Consider the following 25,887-nt stretch of genomic DNA (forward strand, 5'->3'; position numbering starts at 1 on the left):
GATGTAAATATCAGCCATATAGACTTTTGTCATAAGAGATCTTCTTCTTCTTTTTTTTTTTTTTTCTGTTTGTTTGTTTGAATGGACAGAACAGTAATTATGAGCCATAAAGTTAGTCAAGGTCAGAAGGCTGTCACCAGGACATAAATAATGTCTGATAAATAGACTTATCCAGCACACGTTTTAAACTATTTTTAGTGTATACAGAATTTGGCTATTACTGATGTAATTGATTACTATAACCAGAAGTGTGTTTATCTGTTACTTGAAGTGCCAGAGTGGAGATCAAAGTGATTAATTTGATAGCAATCACCTTTCTATTATCTTCCATTACTAACAATAAAGTTTAAAACGAAACGCGTATGACCGATACAAAACAACACGAAGAAGCAAATGTCACTTGAAAGGAAACGTCACTTTCGCCAATCTGAGCGATAACTGATTCTTGTTTGGCTTTCAGCCTGTTTACCAAGTGAAGCTGGTAACCCTATTTCGCCAAAGGGTGTTTCTCAGAACTGTTGCTGCCAACGTTTTGTTCCGGCAACAAATATCGTATATAATAAGGGTTTAAAATGTTACTCTCACAAAATAACTGATATTTTAACAAAATGTAAGAGAAGCATACAGAACTTCTCAATATAGCTTTTAAGCATGTAACAGAAACTGCAGAATGCGATTATGCTACATCTTTCCCTAAATTTCGAAATTCCCTATCAAACACTACTAAAAATAAAATATATATACACAAAAAAAGGAATAACAGGAAAAAAAGGACCATACCTCATATTTATCTCCAACAAATTGTGTCTAGCCCTTATTTTACATCTAAATTAGTGAAAGTAGCATAGTTTCTTATCATTCAATATATAAGTACATTTATACAATACTTGGAAGTCGTAACAGAAACCACATTTTACCTCAGATGTGCGATCAAGCATTATTCAATGCAGTAACATCAACAAACTGAGTTAAAATAACATGCCGAACAATGGTTATTGAAGACCAAAGGTTTAAACACAGAATCTTCTTCTTCAGCAGCTGAAGTGCAAATTATAAAAGAGAAGCCTGTGCTCATTTAGAATGTCAGACTCTATTTCTATTGCCATGAATGTTTATTGCAATGAACCAATTTATTACTTTCATAATGTTTTACAACCAGTGTTTACTTGACTAGAAGAGAAACACGCTAATGTGACAATCAAAATCGTAAAAACAACCTTGTATTTAGCATAAGTATATTGAAACAATCAATTTCGAGGGCAGCTAAAGGTCCCTCCTCATCAGGAGAAAGAAATACCTAGAAAGAAGAAAACAAGTGTTTACATCCATGCCTATCGAATTAATTTCCACTTTTCGTTGCCCTGCGTTGGCAACATGCTTTTGAGATTTGTTGTTCATAGAATTTGGTCGCTAAAAATGTAAATGACCTATAAACTATTGTAATTCTTATTTTAAAGCTTATCTGTATTGCTGTATTAACACTAAATGTTTACATGTGAATGTTTTATTATTAAATGTATGCAGTTTGGTTTAAATAGACAGAGAGTGGTTGAATTTATTAAGGATATTTAAAATCGAAACTACTTCATCCATTTTGGCGCCATTCTAATATGAGGAACATAAACAACCAGTAAAGAATTTTATGTATCATATCATGATAACATAAACTAATAATTCTTTGTATAATATTTCACTGAATGGAATCACTCAGCTAAGGTCAGAATGTTGCTGCCTCTCACTACATTTATGCGAAACTTAGCAACCTTACATTTCGAAAAGGATGCCACTAACTTGGCAGGAGAAACCATCCTCTTATGTGGGGTTGATATGGTGCTTATACTGACACTAGATCCAAACGGTTCAAAAAATAACTATCAAGAACCTCAAATCTAATAATGTATAATTTAATTTTTATTGCTTCATTTTAGCAAAAGAAAATCAAAGAAAGCCTCCATCACAAACACAGTTCATTGAAAAGAAACTTCATGGAAACATCAAAACATAACAAATTCAGCAGACCTAAGAAATTGGGATAAAAAAATTAAACTTATTCTCAAACAAAATCATCAGGCAGCATTCACTACTACTTGCAACAATTCAGTACCATTGCTGCAACAATGACGGAACTCAGTAGGAGATGATGGCACTTGATGGTTGTGCTATTATCGACAAGCTGCTGATCACACTAACATTGCTTGACATCAGTGTCGCTGGCTATAAGGAAAAGGTCCTCAAGAGATATGATTTACAGTATATAATCTCATAAGTCAACAAGCATGTTTAAATTTTGTAGACAACTAGCAGCAACTGCTAGGTAAAACTGTGCAACTGGCATGCCAACAATGAAATACAGAGGTGGTGAAATACGATTTGAAGCCGTGATTTTCAAGTGAACATCGAAGGCATAGTTCCTGCCAAACAAAACAGCACAGTGCTGGTTTCAAATGCAAAGTCATTTAGTTTGTGGAAAGAAATGGAAATCATGCTGCAGCAAGGGTGTTTCCTGTTGATGAAAGATGGAACGGGTGATGATTTTTAGCCCAAAACAGCGTTAGCCCAGAAAAACTATTTGTGCATATCTTTAGAATTTCAGATATGATAAATATGGCACAGACATTACAACAAGTTCCAGATCTGGCCTTTCAAGTGCTCATAATCAGGTGGAGGAGTACATTTTTCAAAATTTGATGGCTTTAGATAATGTTATTTCTGAATGCGAGAAACACATGGTAGGAGCAATTAAGTTTTCTCTTATTCCGAATTTAGCTTCTCAGTTTTTACTTCTTAATATTTAAGTTCTGAACTGCATACCATGGCAGCATTTTGGAAATCCTTCCTTCTCATTACAGCACGTCAACTGAACTTGCTCACAATGGAAGTCAATTTTATTCCATCATCTGAAAATATACAAAATTAAATGGGCAAACAAATGCCATAACATTAAGTAGGATCTTCAGGATAAGCTGGAATGTTGATTACTTGTCACTGCTCAATCAACTATCGCTCATCAACTGGTTACTAGACTACAGAACAAAAAATAGAAACATAGTTTAAGAACAATTTTTCAGAAGTTACAAGAGTACCTATCACATAGCAACTGAACCTGAATTCCTATTAACACCACTTCAGTAGCCTTAAAACAGTACTTTTGCTTATATAATGGAAAAATAGAAATTATTCCTTACAAAAAAGGAACTACATCCCATTAATCATTTCAGGAAGCTTTTCTAAGAGGAACTAGGATTTATTATCCTCAGTCAAAAAAAGCTGCAAACATATTCGGTTAGAAAACATCATGTCTGAATATTTTAAATGCACACAAAATAGCAGGAAAGAAGACACACGAGGAACATTAACAGCCAAGAACAACACGTGTATAAACAGGAAAACAGAAATAAAGAAAACTGTGCAGTCTTCACACAAAATATATGCCAGAATTTTAAAGCATACCAAATCATGTTACAAGAGTAAATTATTATTAATAGACAAAATGTGAATGGATGTGCTCTAGACAAACCCTGTATCAATCAGTACAAATTAACTTATATTGCTTTAAGCTACATAAAATTTGTTTATTTTACATTTACTCTCTAAACTGATGTTGCTGATTCTTGAGAATTAACAAAAGTAAGATATCTAAAATATTGTGACTACTAACAATTTAAAATAATAAAATTTAGTTATGCTCAGTACCCACACTTTAAGTTTCAATGGAATGGAAAAATAATGACTTTTATTTTGGCCACTCACTAAAGTACTAGTCTTTCACAGAGTGAACACTTCACTGCTATACTCTCTTTTAAGGATTAGGCTAAAAAGTCAGAATTTCTTAATTTCATGGAGATACCACATTTGACGGCATATAAGACGCACCCTTATTTAGAAGGCCACACAAAAGGAAAAAAAGTTTCAATAGTCCGTGTGAGACCACAATAACTTAAAATGTGGTTTCTTTTAGTTCTCATGTTCCGTTAAAAGCCAAATAAACAGACATTAAATGCAATTACCAAACATATTTTTTTAAGAAAATTCACAAACGGCAAGCTATTTTGAACATGATATGTAAATTTCAATAATGAATAAATGAATGAATGGCAAGCAATCAAGCATAATACAAAATAAAGTAGAAACAGCAAAAAACACAGATTCAAGGAAAACATTGCCTATCACAAAATTAAACTTTAATCACTTTCAAAACCATAAAAATCCTTTTCACTATCATCATCGAAAACAAGAATATCGTTCTGATTCCCATGTTTTTCTGCAAATCCTTTGGCCTCATTGATTATCAGTTTGGTTGAAACACTTATCCCAGATTTCCTCTTATCTATCACCCACATTTTTACGGCATTTTCAAGTTCAGGCCAAGATGGAGCTGGGCATCGAAGGTTATGTTTTTGTTTTTTAGCAATCTTCAGTTGATCTTCAAGTATATATAATTTTTTCGGTAGGTGGTGGACCGAAATGCCTTGCTGCTGCTCTGTTCCCATGCACTTTGGCGTAGTTTAACACTCCTAGTTTATACTGAATTGTATAGCTCTTGTTTCCTGTAGTCATATTTTACAGGGTATTTTTTTAAACAAATAGTTTTAAGCACCGATACCAACACGTTTATACACTGTAGCACCGATACCGACACGTGTGTCGGCTGAGTCAAAGAAAGTCTATGTAAAGAAGGAAAGGCTCCATAGACGTAATGTGACCGTTGAACCTGTTCGAACTTCGACATCAGCTTCGAGCTTTGCCGCTGTTTGGCGACAGATATTTCACACATGCGCAAAATAATTATGGCAGATGTAGAAAAAGTTATGTGTGTCTAGACCTTTATACGGGCTAAAAATAGCATTCAGTTGTGAAAGCTATTTTTAGCCCGGATAAACTAACTGGCTAACCTGTGTCCTTCACGTATAAGATGCAGGTAACTTTTTTGAGACCAAATTTAGGGAAAAAAGTATGTCTTACATGCCGTCAAATACGATAATACTCAGAAATAATACTCCATGCCTTTAGTAATACAAGCTTACAGTATATTTTTTGTCAAAAGTATCATACTGTGTTCAGTTTACCAATTAAGCTAGACCAGGGGTTCTTATCCATAACAAAGTTTCATAGTTTTAGTGAGATGCAGGCAGTCAGACTCCACTTGCTTCCTCCCATGCAGTTAAAAAGTAATCCAAATCTAAATAAACAAATATGCATTTTTTGGAGTTTTGTTAAGAAAGTAATGATCTTCTAGCAATGCTGAAAAGAGTACATGGGTCAAAACAGGTTGAGAACTATTAAGCTAGACAGCATCTGTACATATCACAAGTATCACATGTAATACAGTATTTCCAATCAGTCACTGTTGCAGGTATTTTCACTGTATCGAAATTTACTATTTGGGGATATGAGAGCACAACTGTATTAATATTTTAACAATTTATATTATTATTATCATTATTGACTACAATCGTTCATAAATGCACATTTTCAATAAAATTGAAAAAATACTCCTTTCAAGAAATATCTTGGAATGTACAATAAAAAATAATGCCTACCATTTATTTCTGTCCTTCAGCTGTGGTGGTTTAAAACCTGATTTTGACATTAAAAATAAAGCTCTCATTGGATGCAAATCAAACATAGGAGGCTGTAATTCAGCAAGTTCAATTGAAGTGACACCAACAGCCCATATGTCACATTGCTGGTTGTAACCACCTTTTCGTTCCACAGCAGCTACTTCAGGAGCCATCCTAAGATTAAAATTAATTTAGTTTGTACAGTAATAAAGATAGTATGATAAACAATAATATCTCAAAATATACGAACAGGAAATATAAAACTTAAAAAAAAAAAAAAAAAAAAAAAAAAAAAAAACTTAAGCACATTAACATAAAATTTAAAATTTTTTGTTGTAAAATTTAAAAGTTCCTTTTCTTTTGGTTCAATCTTCCTAGGGGGGGACATAATTAACCTTCTAATTGGCACAGGTTTCTGGAACTGCTGATGATGTATTTAAACAACTTCTATTGGCAAAATTTGTGTAATTACTTATTTTAGTCTGTTTTCATGAAATTCCATTTATGAAGAATGATATTTACATAAATGAAGAACATAAAAAATAACATAATTTAAATTATAAGCTAAAATAAGTCAAGCTAAAAAAAACAATCTCATGACAAGATAAAGGTGACCACACTATTTACAGGGTTAAAAAATATAAATTCAATAATGATGTGTGTAATTTATTTCAAAAGGTACATCACAACTCAGCATCCAAGAAACAAAGCCTCTTCACATATCTGCATTTATCAAAACACAAGAAAAATGTGATTATTTAATACTTCATAAAGAAACAAAAAAAAATACACTTATCTCCACAATTAAACTCTTAGAAGCATGTCATTTGAACAGTACATATATATATATGGGTAGTATTTAACCACATCATGAGCTAATTTAAAAATGAACTGCTGCTAATTAAACTTGTTTGGAACATTTTACATTTTCCTTATTTTTTTCACAAGACCTCATACAAAAATAGTTTCTGCACATATTCAAGTAATATCCTTAATATACTGCCTCTATAACAAACAGCCTAACTACAATTTCCAAGTTACCTTAGAAACAATGACTTTATTAAATTCAAACATCCAATAAATTTCCATTTTAAACATAAAATTAATTGCAGTATGTCTCAGGTAAAGAATATCTGTATCATCATCCCAATACACACATTTGATACTAACTTAAAAATATCTTTATTTAAAGCATCTTAATGTATCTGTGCATTTGATATATTCTTTTTATACACATACTTCTAAAAACATGCTTCAAAGTCTAAAACTGCTTCTTCGGATGGATTTGTTTTTGCAGCTTATTTTTCTCTCCAAATTCCTATTTATCTTATGTCCTCCTATTGAGAACACTTTGCATCAAAGAAATTTTTGGGAGAATAAATTAACCAATAAAAGACATAGCGCAAATTCTTCTACATATCAAGTTTGAGTTTATCAGCATTTAGATAATTTACTAGAATTTGCTAAAAAGCATAATATGACAGGAAAATAATTACTTTTAAATGGTAAAGGGAAATAGAAATTTGCATACAAATCAAGCTTAATAATGAAACACTAAGATAATTTTTCTAAAGTATTACTGCTTCGTGTTGCTTTACTGCATGTGGAAAAGTTTCTCAGCACACCAATCATCCCCTTCTGCATAATGCAGAGGATGATTCAGAATGATTCATCCAACTCTGTTTTACTTGTAGTTTTAAAGATTTAAAAAAAAAAAAAAAAAAAAGATTCATTACAGAAAAAGTTTTGTCAGCTTGTAAGTATTCTATGTAATACTTTCCGATTTAAATAAGCAATGTTGAGATGACATTATATTCATCTCATACTTAATCTAGCATAGCCTTTATCACTCACTGTGTAGTTGTGGCGAGGCAATCTTTGGCTCATCCATACTTATTCAGTTGCATTCATGCCAGAACTGTCCAGAAACTTGAATAGTTAAAAAAATTGCAGTTTATTCTAGCAGAATGATTATGTCAGAATGAATGAAATGCGATCATGGAGTCATTGGTTTAACATTAAAAAGTACTGAATTCTAATGAAATAAGAAGCAAAAGCTGCATAAATTTTTCATATGTAGCTCATCACGCCATTGAAAACTTCAAAAACATAATAATTTTGAGTTAGCTTATACTATTCATTAGTTTGATTTTTCCCTTCAGATCACCATCAGTCAATAAAATTGATATACTTTAATTTAATTATCTGAGAAAAACAGAATTCTTGTGCAAAAATTACCACTGTATTTAACCTACTTACACAACAAAAGGAAGTTTAAAAGTTTACATTATAAACAAACAAACTTACCAATAAGGTGTTCCAATAAAAGACTTCCTCTTGCTTATTGTTGCAGTAATTTGGGCTGAAACTCCAAAATCAGCTGAAAAGTAAAAGAACATACTATTGAGAGGCAACGATAACAAAATTTAAGAAATAGCACACCCAAGTTTTAATGCTTTAAAAGAAAAGAAAAACATGGTTTCAGCATCGATTGTTTGTACATAATCTCTTACAAGATAAAAGCTGTGAAATATTACCTACGGACATTTATTTCATTACAATTTTTTTTCTTTTTTTACCATTTGCCCATTCATAATACTGATACACGAAGTCATAATTTACACCAGCATACTGTACATATTCATGCAATACTTGTTGTCAGCCACATCTAAATGCAACTGGTTTTGCATTTAAATGCACAACCTTTTCAGAATCATTCTCAAGAATTACAAGTTTCACATTTTACTTGTGTGTAAATACAAAAAACTTCACCCACTACCTTTACTATGTTCAAAATAGTTTTCAGGACAAATATAATAAAAAATAGTTTTTAAGACAAAGTGCCTTGACTGTATCTACTTCTATAAATAATAAAACTACTTTCTTCCAGTTACACCCACATTAACGGCATTTCAATCTCAATGGACATTCATACAAGATAATGTTCATATCCTCTATCAAAAGAAAACAGTAATCACACTGTCTATTGAGAGTAAGGGATATTCGAAAATTAAAAATTTTGGGTTTTGATTATAACAGCAGACTTTATCAATTCCAAATTTCTACACCTTTATTATTAAATTCAAAGTGCATTTTCCATCTTTTCTATAACTACACTCCTTTCGACACCCCCTATCATTATCATCACCATCTATTATGACAGAACTCCAATTACTTGGAATCCAGCTTTACAATTTTTCTTTTCCTTTTTGTCAAAAAAGCATGTTTTGCATTCAGTTTTAAGGAAATGAAAATAGTTTACTTTTCCTTATGATCTCTGATGAAATAAAACCAGATAAGTAAAAAATTTCTTCACTTGCAGTAGAGTACATGTATTTAGTTACAGAGAGATTAGCTTTCAAGACAATCTCTCTACTTCCATTGTTTTCTGTCATTATGCTTGCAGCAAGAATAAATCTTCCTTTAAAAAGCGACCATGAAGGTCTGGAAATCCAGTCTATCAAAACTTTCTTGGACAAGCAGAACTGATGACCAAATATGATGAGGAGGAAATTAAAAAAACAATCAGGATTTTTTTTATTATCTGGTTATGCTGTGGTCCAGTTTTTTAGAACTTAGTGCCTGGAGTTCTAAAATATGTGGTATGAATCCATAACATAATATGAGAATAAGTTTTCTCTATATGTGTGAATTTTGAAATATTAACTATAAAGCAAGATCAACTCTTATTCAAGAATGACTTCATTTTAAATATATATATAGTGCCTGATTTAGAGATGAACATTTTAAATACCAGCAACATGAATGACATGGTTTCAAAATAAAGAAAAAAAGAGCTTCCACACAATATGGTAGCTGAATACATGATTTTTCTCCAAATAAACTACCTAACATGATGTTTATCAACCAAATTTATATGCTAAATCAGAGGATTCCCATCACATAAAGACTCATACAGAATTAATTAAAATCTACAATTAAGATTTCTAACAATATTCATTGCTAATATATTAGTACAAATCATGCAAATTTAGGAAATTAAAATACAGATATTTAAATAGTACATTGTAACAAATAAAAATACAGGTACACCTCTGAAACTTCAAATAAGAACTCAAAAAATCCTCTCACGGCTACAGTTCATTAAATATGCAGATACAGAAAATGGCTTTTGCTTATTATGACAAAGACTTGCTATACTAAAAGTATACAAAGGTTTATAAAAGAACTAATCTCGCCAAAAATTAACATACTGACATTTTTTACATATAATAATGAAAAATCATCCTCTGAAATTGGCAGTTGACATACAGAATATTTGTCATCTGTATGGAAACAGCTTTTCAGTTAGCAAATATTATGTTTATTAATTCTGCAGTCATCAAAATGTAAAAAATGGGATTAATTATAATGCTTGAAATTCTCATTCTGTATTTTCCTAATCTGCAAGACAAATAAACAGTCTAAAGTTGCATCAATCAGTTACCATATCTATGACACAAGTTGTCTTCAATAAACATAGAGATATTTATTGTGAAGAGCAAATTATTTCCCACAGATAAAGGAACAAGATGTTTTAGTGTTCATCACTTCTCTCACTAGCTTTCCAGCTGTGAGAAGTTGAAGCATTATTGGTTTGAATATTTAGAGAAAAAGGACACTGTGTATTGCTATTTGTACAAATATTTTAATACTAATTGTAACTCTCTTGTCAGACATGAGTACAGAAATTGGAAAAGTCTTGTAGCTTCTCTCTAATCACAAATTAACTCAAAATCAAACAGATCATATGTGCCAATGGAAAAAAAGTGCCTCTAAGAGTACAAAACTCAAAATTCAATAGATAGAGAAATGCAAGATCAAAATGAGAAGGAAGAAAAAAGACAGAAACTAGCTATAGAGAGCTTGTTCTCAATTATTCTTCCAGGACAGAAAAATCTTCCTTTAAGGGGTTATCATGAGAAGCTAGGAGATACAGTCAATCAAAACTTTCTCAAAGAACTTGAATTAATTGCCTAATATGACAGTAAATAAACATTTCAGATGAATACTGAAGTGAGAAGATTGGCAAGGATATTAAAAATGAAAAACTGTATATTTATATAAAAAAAAAAGTATCAGAAACAAAAATTAAAATCAGTTGTTCTATCAGTTCTAGAGTGCACTCCAAACATAAGTCATAAAGAAAAGCTGAATATGATTTATACTGATGTATATCTAGATCAGTTACAATTTAAGAATATTTGTTTTGATATTTTGAAATAGGAAATATCACACATACTGGAACAATGCTCAATAAATTATTGCTTTATATAATCTTAATCTTAGGGTATCTTGCAGACTGCTGTGAACAGTCATACAATAATGAAAATTTGAAAGGTAAAAAAAAGGGATACATGCATGCATTTTTTAAAAGAGAACCCACGAGCTCATTTACATATCTTGTTCTGTTGATTGCATGAATTTGTCTTTTAAGATTACAATTAAAACTTTAAAAATCGCACTAAAATTGCTTCAAAAACTGCACTCTGTGTGTGAGGGGAAAGACTTAATGTAGTTCCCACATCTATGAAGTTCTTAAAATTTTTTATAAGTCATATTGCTATTGTCATATGCAATAACCATTGGTCATTTAGCTATCTCATCGTCGAGAACAATGCCCAGGGTGCATCATCACACAGAGCAATCAAACCACGCCCATGACAAAGGGAAATTTCCTCCCAATTTTGATGAACACCTGGGGAAAGGATCCAAATTTCTTGACATACTTTCAGCTTGCCAATGTTTTATTTGAACCCTGAGAATTGTAAATACTAAATCTGTTATATATAAATTTAAGAATACGTGTCTTAGAACAACTTAAAGAAAATTCTATTTCCACTTGTTTCCGTGAGACATCTAGTTTGTTAAAAGAAACTATGACTTTTATATTTTTGTTATATCTTGTGATCTGGTACAATATCTTTATTCATGTCAATGCAGTTAATAAAGTAATTCAACAAGAAGGCATGCAAATGTGAACTAGAATGACACTAAGTGTTACTGAATAATCCAGGTGAATGGATTTCAAAAAGGAAAAAAAATTACAAAAGAATTTGTTATATACTTACAGGAACGTGTTCAATTCAACGACACCAAATGTAGAAATTTCAAACAGCAAATTTCTTTTGAGGCATGCATGAATGCAATTTACAGAAAGTGTGTTTCACATTAGAGGTTTTTACTTTGCTTGTATTTCATTTGAATATGAAAAACTTAAGTTTGAAAACTAATACACAAAATATACTATGAAAAAAACCTCTTTTATTTTATTTTGAAATAAAATTTAGTGCTAACATATTATATAACTATAGAAAATGGAATTTTAAAGGTCACCCTACAAGGAGGCTCGCATATTCCAGCTTGAAGGGGTTTCGAAATTATTTAAACCAGTTTTGCTAAAATATATTAGGAATGGTGCTATCCATAACATGTATAAGTAAAAATCACTTTTAGCCGTTTTAATTAAAACATTAAAATAATATAAACACAGAACATAAATTTGTAATCCATAATTTCAAATTTTAGTTAGTCTCCTCCCACTCCAAAAGAACCAAAATCTATTTTTTTAATTAACTGAATTAGAACTGGATCTTCATTTCTAATTAGCTGAATTTAATTCTAACAGCTTACTCAAAACAGTAGTACAATTTAAGGGTTGCTGAGAATAGGGAAAAAAAAAAAGAGAGCTTCAATTTACAAATATGCCAATGAAAAATTATTAAAACTTTTGAATTTTCACCTTTTAAATAGAATGCATTATTTGCATTAAATAATTTATATCTTCAGTGATTTTATACAAACAAAATTTACAAGTTAATGGCGAAATCTATTTATATCATATTCACAGCCATACTGTATGGACAGCATAACATGCTCCCCATGACAGTGTCATATTATTAATTATGTTTTGAACATGTTTGAACTCCAAGTTTTTTCCCCCAGATTGTAGAACTGAATCTATCATTTAAGCAACCTGAATGTAAAGTTTTAATTTTATTTGATTTCTAAATTTAACAACTACAAAACAATGTAAAATTTAATGGTATGAAAAACATTACAAGACAGTATTTATCAATAAAAAATAATAAAAATTGATCAGTTAAATAAATAGCAGCAAGAATCTTGCTTAAATAAATTTCACACCAAAATTTATGCAATTCAGACTTTCCAGTTTATTATATTTATAACCTAATAACTGTATACGCAGCATATGAATGAATAAATACTTTATTATTTTCAATATGCTAATATTTGTATGCTGATGATAATTTCTCACTTCCTACGGAAAATGCAATTGTCAAAATTTAAAAAATAATAAAATCTACAAAAAATAATAAAAATATAACTTAATACCTAGTTTCACATCTCCATTTTCTGTTAATAAAATATTTGCTCCTTTGATATCTCTATGCATTTTCCCCATTGAATGAAGGTATGCTAATCCTTTTAGAGTTTCACGGCACACATATGCTATCTGCAGCTCAGACAAAGGCCCAGTTACTAAAGAAAACATACCAGATATACCAACAAAATTAAAATTTCCTCTTGTATATTTCATATTGCTACTAATACCAACAGGAAAAGTTCTGAATGCTAAAAAATAAGTAACTTACAGTGATATATATCTTGTAAAGATCCTCCTCCACAGTACTCCATGCATATCCATAATTTATCTCGCCTAAAATGAGTTTTAATTAATGAAATTTAAACATAAAATGTGATATGATAAAAAAATCAATATATTCTGTTTCTACATTTAAAAATTATTTTTAAGCATACAGAAGCTGTGTTACTAATATTCAGCTCTACATATCCTATCTCTCAATAAATAAAGGGAACCACTCAAGAAAAATCATCTCATAATTTCAAAACTAAACAAACACATTTCAGCCAGATGTGCAAATTATAGAGAATTCACAGCCAATAAATCCAGCATAGGACAAAAACACAAAGGAAATATGCAAAATATATATATTGTATATTACTTGGCTATGCTTAGTTGAACTGCTTGTAAGTGTTGTTTGTAGTAAATAAGAATGAACGCCCAAATTCTGTAACTAATTGGAAAAATTATGCTAATGAATCAACTGGCATGAAGGCAGAGAAAAAATTACCCAATATGATTATTTTTTCAGTGAGCCAAACATAGTAGCAATAGGATGACAGCTTCACAAAAGGACTGTACAGGATTGGTATCTGGCAGATAACAATAATGGCTTCACTATACAGCTTTCAGAACAACATACCCATATATCTTGGACATGGTATGACAAAAAATGTTTGAAAGTCCCAGTTTACCCACTTGAACAACTCTGGAAAAACTGGGGCTCATATTAAGCACTGTGACTAACTTCCCAGCTTCGACGACCAGATTTACTATACCTCTCAGGAAAAGAATAAAAAAATTTTTATTTCCAATTCAGACAGAAATAAATATCTATCTCTAAAATATTAAGTAAGCTTCTACCTATCCATCAACCACATGGTCATGGAAAAAACACCAGTGTCATCTGGTGACATTGGTGTTTCTGTGTCACCAGATGACACAAAAACTGAACACAAAATTTTGCAGTCATCTGAAATATATAAGCTTATTACATCTTTGAGAAACACGTATCCTGTCTCAACAAAGAAAGATTTATGAATTCACCAAAAAGTATTTATGGAAAAAAAAAAAAAAAATTTTTTTATCGAACGGTAGGCACTTTTCTTTTTTCAACATTGACAACTAAGGCCAGAAGAAGTGGCCATTTTATTGTGGAGGCACCTAATAGGTGGCCACCGTTACAATAGGTGGCCACTGTTACAATAGGTGGTCACCGTTACTTCCTATAAAGGGACAGACAATTTACATCCATGCCTTCTCTGGGATTTGAACACGGGCCCTACGGTATTGCAGTCAGCTCCCCTAAGCACTATACCGTCTGGATGGCTCATGAAAAAATTATTATGAATTATTTCAACAAAAATTATTTATGAATATTTATGAATTGACAACTAAATACAAAATATATTCCAGATATTTTTCTGACTAATTTTGTATATGTGCTCAGTTCACTTTATAGATGCATTACCTCAAATAGCTTCCAAAATACGCCACGATATTAGGATGTCTACAACCTTTCATCATGAGTATCTCTTGCTGTATAATAGCAAAATCATCCCCTGAAATAGCATTAAAAAATTCAGAGAATTATCAGAAAATGTTTAAAAAAACTATTAAAAATTCCAAGAATTACCAATAAAAATTAGAAAATATATCAGATACAGAAAAACTTTTCATTGCATACATGTATAAATGAGCTCACACAATACATTACACTACATAAAATTCAATTTATTTCAGCTACATTTTCATGCTTCAACATTCAGGACAATATTTTGTACTACTACTACTAGGAATTTTTCATTGTTGTAAGCTTATTCTCCCACATATCCTAAGATTTATCAATACAGCATTAAACAAAATGTGGCAACCCATAAAATGTAATCTGAATGACTCTTAGAGTAGATAACAAAAGAATGTTGAAAAACATTTGATACCTAACTAGTGAACTGCATAAAATCAACCATTTTCTCCCTTTTTGTATTTACAATATAATTATATTTTAATATTCTTTGGCTAAGTCCTTTCAACAAAACATGTACCTACGTCCAGAAAGAGATTTTTTGGGATGGCATGCTAAAAAGCTACAGCACCAAGTTTAGATTAGTTTCAGGTATTAATTGATGAAAAATTGAGAACTGAAGAAAATAACTTTATCACTTAGTTTCAAGGAGATTTTTTACCCCATGAAATGTACAACTTACCGCTGCACCTTCTTAATTTGCAAAAAACATATGGTTCTACTACACTGCTTGCCATTAAAATTGCAACACTATGAAGGAAAATAAATATAAAACATATTTATTGTATGTAAACAATGTAGCATGAAGACAAAAGGATTAAATTTGTAAGCAGTTTGGGATTTACAGGGTGCAAAATAAGTAGGAACAGCTGCCACCCCTGACAGCTAAAACCACCCTTACCCTGTTAGGCATGGAGTCGAGGTGGGGTTGAATGACAGAAACGGGCAACTCATTCATACGGCCATCAGAATATTGCAGGCAGAACCGGGACTCCTATGAAAGGTCAACATTGTGCCACTCCTGTATCCAGTTTTGTCATTCAGCGCATCAGAGTCATCATCTCTCTCTATTCTGCACTGTCAAGGGAAGCCGAAATAATGGTCGCCATGCTGATAGTCCGTGCTGCAGCAAACACTGACACACTGTACGAGCAGATACTGGGCATGCTGCAGACATTCCCACTTCCTGACTAATGGTACATGATGTGGTTGTATGGTTTTGAAGAGCTGACCTCACTATATGTCTTTCCTTTCGGGCATTAGTCATGGGAGAGCATTGAGATCCTGCATGTTGTTCAGTATGACCCTCAGCAACCCATTTATTTCACATTAGCATGCCAGTGGTTGGATGTCCACCAGTGCGACGGGCAATATCACGGAACAATAATCCACACTCCCGATAGGCACTAATCCTGCCTCTATTGAATTTCGACACTTGCTGGTAAGCATTTTTTATTCTTATTCGAGACATAACATGATATTCAAACAAAAACAGAGCAAACTCTGAACTTACAAAGCACTTTCCGAATGAGAAATCGACTGCAAAACTTTTCTTTTATGCAGTGGGTTCAGATGTCATTTCTCCCTCCTGCGTCGTCCAAATGTGCTGAAATACTAATTATTTGCATATCCCACCAACCTCTTCTTCCCTTCATGTGATTTTTGACTTTCATCAGATCATTCCTTCCTGGTGTTCCTATTTTAATGGCCAGCCAGCAGTATATATGAAAAATAAAGCAATACCACACCACAATATAATTTCAGCATCATGTAATACAGTAGAAAGTATGAAATCCAGACATTCAAAATGAAAAAAAAAAAACTTCTCTAAAAAATCTAGGAAAATCTAGGAATGTTAACTCAAAGGTTGTGTCGATAGATTGTGAAATATTTACTGTGCATAAATGAAGCACTGTAAAAAAAATGCATTCTGCAATACAAATCAAAAGAACTCTTTAACATGCTCTAATGTCTCTGATCTTTGTTTGATAACCAATTTCAGCCCCATTGCAACGTTAGCCAATTTAAAAGCCTCTTCATTTTTCATGATCATAGGCACCATTGTACTTGCCTTGTGGTATCCAATATCTAAATCCTGGGTACACATGCCATCTTTATACTTTTCAATAATTTCTTTTTTCATCTTTATGGTTATCTTAATTTTCTCCTTTGCTTTACTTCTCATTAACTTTCCTAACACTCATTTTGCAAAAGATCTACATGCAAAAATACAAATATTTTGAAAATTCAATTATAGTGCAAGCTCTTTACTGAAAAGTAGCAAAAGGCATTCTGATGCTCATGGGCAGTCATACCATTGTCTCAAAAGGAGTAAACAAGTATAGTGTGCTCAGACATAACTCATCCAATTTGAGTCACATGCCAAAACTTTTCATGTCCAAGAAGTACATATACGAAGTTGGATATATCTAAAAGCGGGTGTATACCAGGTACCACTGTATTTCGGTTCATCTATTACTACTAATAAAATCACAGTTTTAAAAAATGATAATGTTTTACTCCTTCACTGAAACTATGCATTTATAAATCAGCCAATGGATATCAGAAATTTGCACACGCTAAAATGCAAATAAAATAGCTTTTTAAAAGCTGGTGCAGGAGCAAATTTACCCAAGAATTTCAAAAATATTTCAATATAAAATCCGGTGTTGATGAAAAACCGCAACTATGAAATTTTCAAATATCACAAGTAAACAGCAAAATTTTGTGATGAACCACTTGCCTGTTTTGAATGTGCACTGCTTTCAGATCTTTGCTGGTTTATCCGCACACTGTACAGGCAGTCTCATTCCTCTGTTTCTTTTATTGCTTTGCCTGCATATTTTCTACTTTTAATATCAAATTAATCACATAAATGGCACTAGATATCCACTAGCGTGCATTTGTTTCACATTATTTGTATGTATTAGCAAGTTTTTATTTTTCAGTGCTTAACTTTTTGCATGTATTTTAGTGCTGGTTTGATAACTTTATTGACGTAGTCGTTGAAGCTTTTTTTTTACCATTAATAACTGCAGATTCTTAAGAGCAGCTAATTTCCTGTGATTCAGTATCAAAATCTGAAATGTCTGTAAGTAAGTCTAGTATTACTGAAAGTTTTCTTGATGATTTTGATATTAGTAGAAAAACCATGGGGGGTGAAGATATAAATTTACAGTTTTGAATGGATACTACCATTTGACAAATTGAAAGGCATGCAACAGTAAAAAGTTAAAGAAAAGTTTTTCTGGATATTTACCTGTACTGAGACTTGCAGAAAAAAATTTTTAGAAATGACCTACAGAAACTTACCGAAAAAAAAAAAAAAAAAAAAAAAAAAAAAAAAAAACTAGGACCCACAAGACAGTGTGATGTGTGTTCATTGAAGTAAAAAGACAACAGCAAAGGAATAATTAGAAGAGAGACTCGGTATTTTTACCTGAGCTGTGCCTGCTGTCTCTTTTTTGTGCGTGTGTGTGTAAAAGAGTAGGTTAAGTCCAACTATTATTTTGTTCAGCAAAATCATTAGTGTTGAAGAGCTTTCATCAGGATAAAAGTTTCAGCACAAGACTGCATAGACAGCATACACTAAGAAGCACTGGCCATCAAGAAAATGCCACTTTTAACTGCAACTATGCACAAGTATGTAAAATTTACAAATCTAATACAATCTCATCTACTGAATTCAAGAATATTCTGTGCTGTGCAATGAAATAGGGATGATAACATAAATTTCAGTTCACAAACTACAGTTGAATAAGGCAAATTATGTGCATTCAAGATTCTTCTATACAATGAAGACCATTTTATTTGCGAGTTCTTCAGTAATTAACCTCATTGAATTGCTGAATTCAATGAATGTGCTGTAGAAATGAACTACTTAGATCAGCATTTCCCAAATGGCAAATTCAAATCCAGAACCAGATCCCTGGAAACATAATGTCAAATCACTTTTTAAAAAATGAAAATCTAGGATTTGTGTGTGTGTATGTGAAACTATAGAATAGAAGTAAACAATGATAAACTGGGATTACTTATTATATAATTCATTTAATAAAAATAAAAAAAACTCTCCACCAGCATCAGCAACACCCTACAATGTCACAGTCATTGTTGTCTCATTGCTCATAGTAAACCATACAAAGGCAGTATGGTGGCAGGAATATAGCTGAAAATAAAGTGCCAAATCATTTGCACATGCCTGTACTTCTGTTTGCTTTGCTTAAATTAAATATCAGAGGACAGAGTTTTTCTTTCTTTTTCTTTCCTTTCTTTTGTATTTACTGAATTTGAGGCATGAGTTCTAAGAATGGCGTTCACACTATACAGTGTTTCCTACTTTTACATAAAAGGAGATGGCCTATATTCTAGTGTATTCAGAGAAGTTACATACATTTTGGTTCCATAAACAACACTGAGGGCAAATTTCTATATGTTATGCATTACGTAATGTTCTAAACCTGCTCTATCAGAACTTTAACCCTCTGAGCAGCCAGGGTTTTTGCTAAGAAAACACAAATTTCCCAAAACTACTATGAGAACAAATTATTTTTTATTTTAATGTAAAAACTCTCCTGGTATTTCATACATGGATTTGTTTTCTTTTGACATATTGCCTTAATTTCTTTGACATATTTTAATATGCACATATAGATATACGTTCTTACAGATATCACAAAAAATATTCTAAGCCGTATATATATATATATGGCGTTGCCGCTTACAGACTTAACGTTGAAATGAACACATCCACAGTAAAAACGCTAACACATTTCTTTATAAGTTAAAAAAAGAATTCATAGCTACCAAGAAAACAATGGATTTGCATTTTTGTCATGGTCTAAAACTTTTTGTGAAATACCAAAATTAATCGCTGAAACTGGTCATCCTTACAGAGTTGCCAAAAAATTGATATTTTTATTAGTAAAAACATTTGATAATAAATAAAACAATCAAGTACATATGTAGATTCTACAGTAGGCACTACTTAATTGTGATCTCATTTGTCCACACTTGTTTTGATAACATTCACTAAATAATGGCATTAAATGATGAGGGAAAATATTGCTTCAAAATAGCAATCGAATTTAACTAATTTAATATAAATATAACTAAAACCATATGAAGAGGCTTTAATCACAGCTTTTAATCATGGGAAGTGTAAAAGTTTATGAATTGCCCACAATGTTTTTTTATACGAAAGTTCACTTATGAACAAATCATTCATAACATTTCTGCAAATTACTGAACCAATGCTTAATCTCCAATCTTAATACTTCGAAGGCATTCCTTATTAGAAATTTTTAAATTAGGTAAAAAAGCAGGCTTAGTTTGGCATAGAATGTTTTTAGGGAAGTCCCCCCTTTTGTTTTCTAAGAGGTACCAATGCCTAACTGCCCTCAAATCCAATAACTGCAACTATGCATGAGTATTAAAATTTATAAACTCTTAAAAATCTCATTCACTGAATTCCAGAGCACTTTTTCAATTGTGCAATAAAATACAAATGAAACAAAAGCATCTTCTTTTACACTGTGCAATGGCTATCAACAGGAAATGCATTAAGAAGACTAAATGAAATGAAAAAGTTTTATGTTCTTAGATTAATATCACCCCAGCAGCTAGACTTCAAATTCACATATTGTTTTCATAATGTCAATGAGATACATTCTGCAAGAGAAGAAGAGGGAAAATGTGGTCATGTGTTTAAGAACAACAATATCCGCATGTGCTATGTTTACAATGGAGTCGATAGCAGATATTCCACTGAAATGAATTGATTTTTGGAATTTAGAAATTTATGGCTATTGCAAGAAATTAAAAAATATGCTTGGAAATGGTTCCTCTTTTCTTGATGTCGACATGTACAGTCTTTTGTTATTCAAGGAAAAGCATTAACAATATTTGTTTCAAAGTAATGCCGGATATCACTGTACTTATAACAAGCCGTGTTAAGGGAAAATGAATAAATCAATTAATTATGAAACATCTGTGCAAATTTCTGCAAAAAACGATGTAAGATTTATAAATTTTTCTTATGCGTGATGCTTACCAGTATTAATAATGTTTTTATTACGAATATTAAGTGTATATCAGTTAATTGAAAACTATTCCCAAGACCTTGAATAACGTTTTCCACTTTTAAATGTAAGTGTAATAATAATAATATATTCATAAATCAAGAATAGTTGTTCTAAATTACTGAAATAGTCGAACTCGGGAAAGATCTGTTTATCTGCAAGACCATGAGAACAAAGCCAATTTTCTCATTAATATTAATTAATGTCATAGAACATTTTATGCGGCTAAAATTTTATTAATTTTATCAGGCTATGTTTTAATATTTTAGCTGTTGTAATCGATTTTTAATAAATACACATTAATATCAGAATGGTATTTTTTTTAATACTTTCCATTGTAGATATTAAGGATATTAGAAAAATCAGTAATACTGAAACATTTTAATATAAAAGGATGCTTTTATAAGAATTTATATTTAATTCTAAATTTTCAAGGGAGATTGCCGAGTTTTTTAGTTTAAATATTAAATTAGCATGTATATTTAGTCCTTGAAAATCAGTGGTTGTGTCAGTCCGTAACATGTGTCTTAAGTATATGCATTAGAATTACACTAGTATATTTCCTATGATAGATCTTTTAAATAAATACACTTAAAAATCTTTTTGAGCTACATGATTTTAAAATAAAAATTTCTGCACATAAATTATGTAACTTACAAGGATAAAAAATAACTTCAAATTTATTTTTTGAATATTGAAAATGTATACAGATAGTACATTTTTATTATTTATTATTATAAAATGAAGAAAAATGTATTATGAAAAATTATTAGTTTCACAGCTAATACTGCAATGAACTCAGTTGCACAAATCTCTATATTTTTCTTTGTGACATTTACATTATAGTATACAAAATATGTTAATTTGCAGTTCATACTATTGTTACGGATTTGGTATTTAAATAGCTAATGTTAGTTAAATTATAAATTAAATTGTTTTATTCCCCATGCAGTGCAGCGCGTGACGAATATTAAAGGAAAGCTAAGCTGGAAAATTAAAAATACAAGAGCGTGTGCATTTAACATTTAATATATATCTCTTTTGATTTCGAGAAAGTACTAGAAAATTCTCTCGTGCGATTTTAAAATCTTATAACACGAGGAAAACCTCTCAGTTCGTTGTACCTACGTAGTTTTTTGTTGTTTAGAAAACTGCTCTTGTTGACTGTAGCGAATTCGCGGATTAGCTTTCCTTAGCTGTGTTGAATTAAGTTCTTATGAATGTTTGAGTAGTTAAAAGATAACTACTGTGAGATTTTGTAATACTGCATGAATATTTGAGGAAATTTAAGCATATTTCTTGTGATGATAATAAATTTTTGTTCATTTTTCATCGGACTTGTGCATTCAATTCCAAATGAACCCGTACGCACGCAACACTATCAATAGGATAATAGTCAGTTGCTAAAAATTAAATTTTAAATTGTATAAAATTATATATTAATTTTGAACTGTGAAGAACATTGGCATCGTTATTCTTACATGATTTACGGGCCAACTGCATTTACAGTGCTCCGGAAATTTGAATATTACGATTTTTAAAAATCAACTATTAATATTTACCGTTCTGCTTGTTAAGCTGATAAAATTATGACTTAAAAATATTTATAGTAACTTTCCTTTCACTGTAGAAGAGCACTCTATGTAAACATGATTTAATGTATTTATTTTTACATTTTTTATAAATGAATTAATTATCAGAGCAAGGAAAGAATTCATAAATAAATATTAACAATCAAAACATGGTAAAGTAGAGAGTAAAAGAGTATCATGAAGATAACAATAACATATGAGTTAGCATAATTATACAAACCAAATGAATGAACAATTAATTAATGGATGAAATAATAATTAAAGATGAAATGCAAATTTCATAACTTATTAAAAGTAAACAAAATTTCCGAATTTTCAACACATCTACCACAGCACAAGCTTGTTTGTTTACATTAGCAGTTCTTACATCACATGACCTCCGATGTCACCGGAATGTATCTCATTAGTTAATCCAGATAGCATCCCTTTGTGTCATTTCTTACTTTTCTGAATAATTATTTATTTGATAGTACAAAGTACCAATTTCATTATAATGCAAGGGAAAAAGAGACTGATATAAAGAAAATTTCTAATCCAGTCATGTGGAAGACAGAAAAACTTTAACAAATGTAAAAGAGTATGAAACAAGTTCCATGCTAGATAAGTTTTCAATGCCTATCAAGGAAATCAACTAAAACTGCAGGAAATCTTTTAAAATCTTTTCCCCAGACAATAGCAATAAAATATGGATAAGAAAACCTCTTATGAAAAATCTAAGTTGCCAGACTTAAATTATGATCTGCAATTGAATAGTCCCATGATACAGCACTCAAAAAAATATTAATGATGGATTTTTCACCATCTTGTTGCCAGGAATATGTAGTTTTAGCAAAAAAAAAAGTAATAAAACTTCTAATGTTTTTTGTTGTAGTCTATAAATATGAAACAGGCTTTTCAATACAGGTTTTCTTAAACCATAAATAAAAACACATTAGAAGTTGAACCAGATTTAAATAGTAAATTACCATTTTATCAATTTAATCTGAAATTTTTACTTAACAATAATCAACTTCTCATTAAAAAGTAATTTTGATTTAATTTGATTTTTTAACCATTTTGTAAGAGAAAATACTTTATTATAATAATAAATAAATAAATAAATAAATAAATCCCCATGAACAGTAAAATACCTTGTTTTTTTATTTTACCTGCCATTAGTGACACAGCTAGGTGAAGTAATACCAGGGCAAATCGATCATAACCACTCCAAAGCTTTGGCTATGAAAATTAATCTTAGGTGTGAGCACGCATCTCTGAAAGACACTGTCTTTCATTGGCTACCCTGCAATTTCAAAATTTTTAAACTTTGAAGCTCTGAAGGCAATGGATAATATACCTTTAAGCCCTTAATAAATACTCTTTTTGGAGATTACAAATTTTTACATATTCTAGCAATCATTATATCTACTCTCCCAAGGCTATCATTAAATTATCCTCCTGCAGTACTTCTGCTTATCTAACAAGTCGTAGTGAGTCATGAAGCAGGAATATTAAAAAGACCAGGTCATAGGAAAAAGGGTGGAAATTGCTATCTAAATAAAGGAAACTTTCATTACTACATAATAAAATAATACTTCAAATTAAAATCGGGTAAACAAAAATGACTTATGAAAGAACTATCGTTAGCTCAAGGTGTTAATTTGTTTTTCTTTGACTCTTAAAATTTCATACTGAAAATATCTATTTCTTAATTTCATTTTCCTCAGAAATATTACTGAATGCATTATGTAACTAAATCAGAAATATCTTCATTCACTTCTTTCATTTTTGATTAACTCAATTAGAGCACTATCAGTAACTGGTATATGACTTCTTATATTCTCTTCATTTCCTTATGTTAATATTTTTGTCTTAGTCATATAACATGGTACATTACCTGTAATAAGAAAAAAAAACTCCTCAAACTCTACTCCAAAACATAAATACATTTATTAATAGCCACCATGAGTAAATGCTTCAATGAACAGGTTTGGTTCCGTTGATTATAGTAAAGCACGTGATGGCTATTTGCTTAAAAGAAGGATTGTCTTCATGGAGGACCTTCTCGAAGAAATAGTCTCATATCAACATAACATATGAAAATACCCATGTAGCTAGCCCATCCACTGAGATTTGAAACTGGGTCAAACTACCAAACATGTTCAACATTTTTACCACTCAGCCACTGGTGAGCCGCTTTATTAAATACCCTATAATATACACTATAATTTTAAAAAATTTTGAAAAAATTTGATAGTTTTTCAGTTGAAAAAAAATAGTTTTCGAACAGCACTATGTAAGACAATTAAATTGCAGAAAAAGAATTTCCTGAACATTTATTATAAATGGAACAGAAAAACCAGCATATCATTAAACACACAATAATGAAATAACATAAAAACAAACACAAAGAATAACAAGCAAACAAAACATTACATCTTAAAAAAGAATGTGTCGAATAATACAGAGATGGGAAAGAATAGAAAAAATACAAAACTACAATAAAATAATGAAAAATAGATTAAAGCAGACTTCAAGAAAACAAATTGCAACATATATATATATATATTCAGTCCTACTCAATAAATGAAAAAAAATAAGGAAATAATAAAAAAAGAATTAATGTATTTATGCATGCACATATACTGACCAGGTTCCAATTTAATGACTTTCACTGCAGATAGCTCTCCAGTACTAATCCTCCTTGCCTAGAAATAAAGATTAAAAAATAATAAATAAAAAACTTGAATTTGACCAAAAGAAAATAATTTACATATTTTACTCAATAATTACTAAATATATATGCTGGCTTACAAAAGTTAAGCACATGAAGGTAAAATCAACAAAAATAAAACAGTAATGCTCTGATAAACACCATATTTCACGTGAAAGAAAACCACCATTCTGTATAAAGATGAAAACAATATTTAATTTTCATAAACTATAGAATGATGTTGCATATGGGTAAAAAATTTGATTTTTACAGCTAAATGCAAACAAATAAAACTTTCATTAACAAGGTATGTGACCACTCCAGACCACACACATTTTACAGCAATTACCCACACTGTCTACTAGGCAATCAAACATCCCAGATGATAGCAATGACCATTCCTTCATTAGAATGAAGTAAACATTCAGAAATAACATGTCCGACGGCATCCCAATGATTTTTAATGAGGTTACAACTAGGCTGAGATGCTTTAAAATTATGAGTAAGAAAAATGTCCTCTCTCCCTCCAGGTACTCATTATCAATGCTGGCTCAACTGAAATAGCATTATCATGCATAAGCAGGACAACAGTAACAGAGTCTCACAATGGAGTTTTAGGACTTCATCCTGATACTGTGTACCATCACAAAATGCTTTTAAGTATGTGCAGCTGTGTGTGACATCCCACTGTAATTGCAGGCCACACCATGCTGATGCCACCTATGAATGCATGATGTTCTGGACAAGATTCTGTATTTCTCATTCTCTCCGGACCCTTACACGCTTATCTGATTCTAGGGCAAATCTCGCCTCTTCTATGAACAGGGTATC

General features: G+C 31.1%; 1 protein-coding gene across 9 annotated transcripts in view; it reads right to left on the reverse strand.

Annotated features, from left to right (window-relative positions):
- LOC118187517 (mitogen-activated protein kinase kinase kinase kinase 5-like) overlaps positions 1-25,887 on the reverse strand; it is a 170,604-nt gene that overhangs the window by 116,200 nt on the left and 28,517 nt on the right. For 8 of the 9 annotated variants that reach the window (XM_085809411.1, XM_085809413.1, XM_085809409.1 and 5 more), the window contains exons 2-7: positions 24,994-25,051; positions 14,639-14,729; positions 13,178-13,242; positions 12,918-13,064; positions 7,869-7,941; positions 5,541-5,735 (exon numbers count right to left, since the gene is read on the reverse strand). In XM_085809411.1, coding sequence (XP_085665537.1) covers positions 5,541-5,735; positions 7,869-7,941; positions 12,918-13,064; positions 13,178-13,242; positions 14,639-14,729; positions 24,994-25,051 — 629 coding nt within the window. Of the gene's footprint in view, positions 1-5,540; positions 5,736-7,868; positions 7,942-12,917; positions 13,065-13,177; positions 13,243-14,638; positions 14,730-16,205; positions 16,321-24,993; positions 25,052-25,887 lie in introns of those variants that run through there. The other variant, XM_085809415.1, reaches the window with a different exon arrangement.

The sequence above is a fragment of the Stegodyphus dumicola genome, chromosome X2, assembly GCF_044657685.1.
Source record: "Stegodyphus dumicola isolate Sdum_Otavi_A_Nest chromosome X2, ASM4465768v1".
Classification (NCBI taxonomy): domain Eukaryota; kingdom Metazoa; phylum Arthropoda; class Arachnida; order Araneae; family Eresidae; genus Stegodyphus; species Stegodyphus dumicola.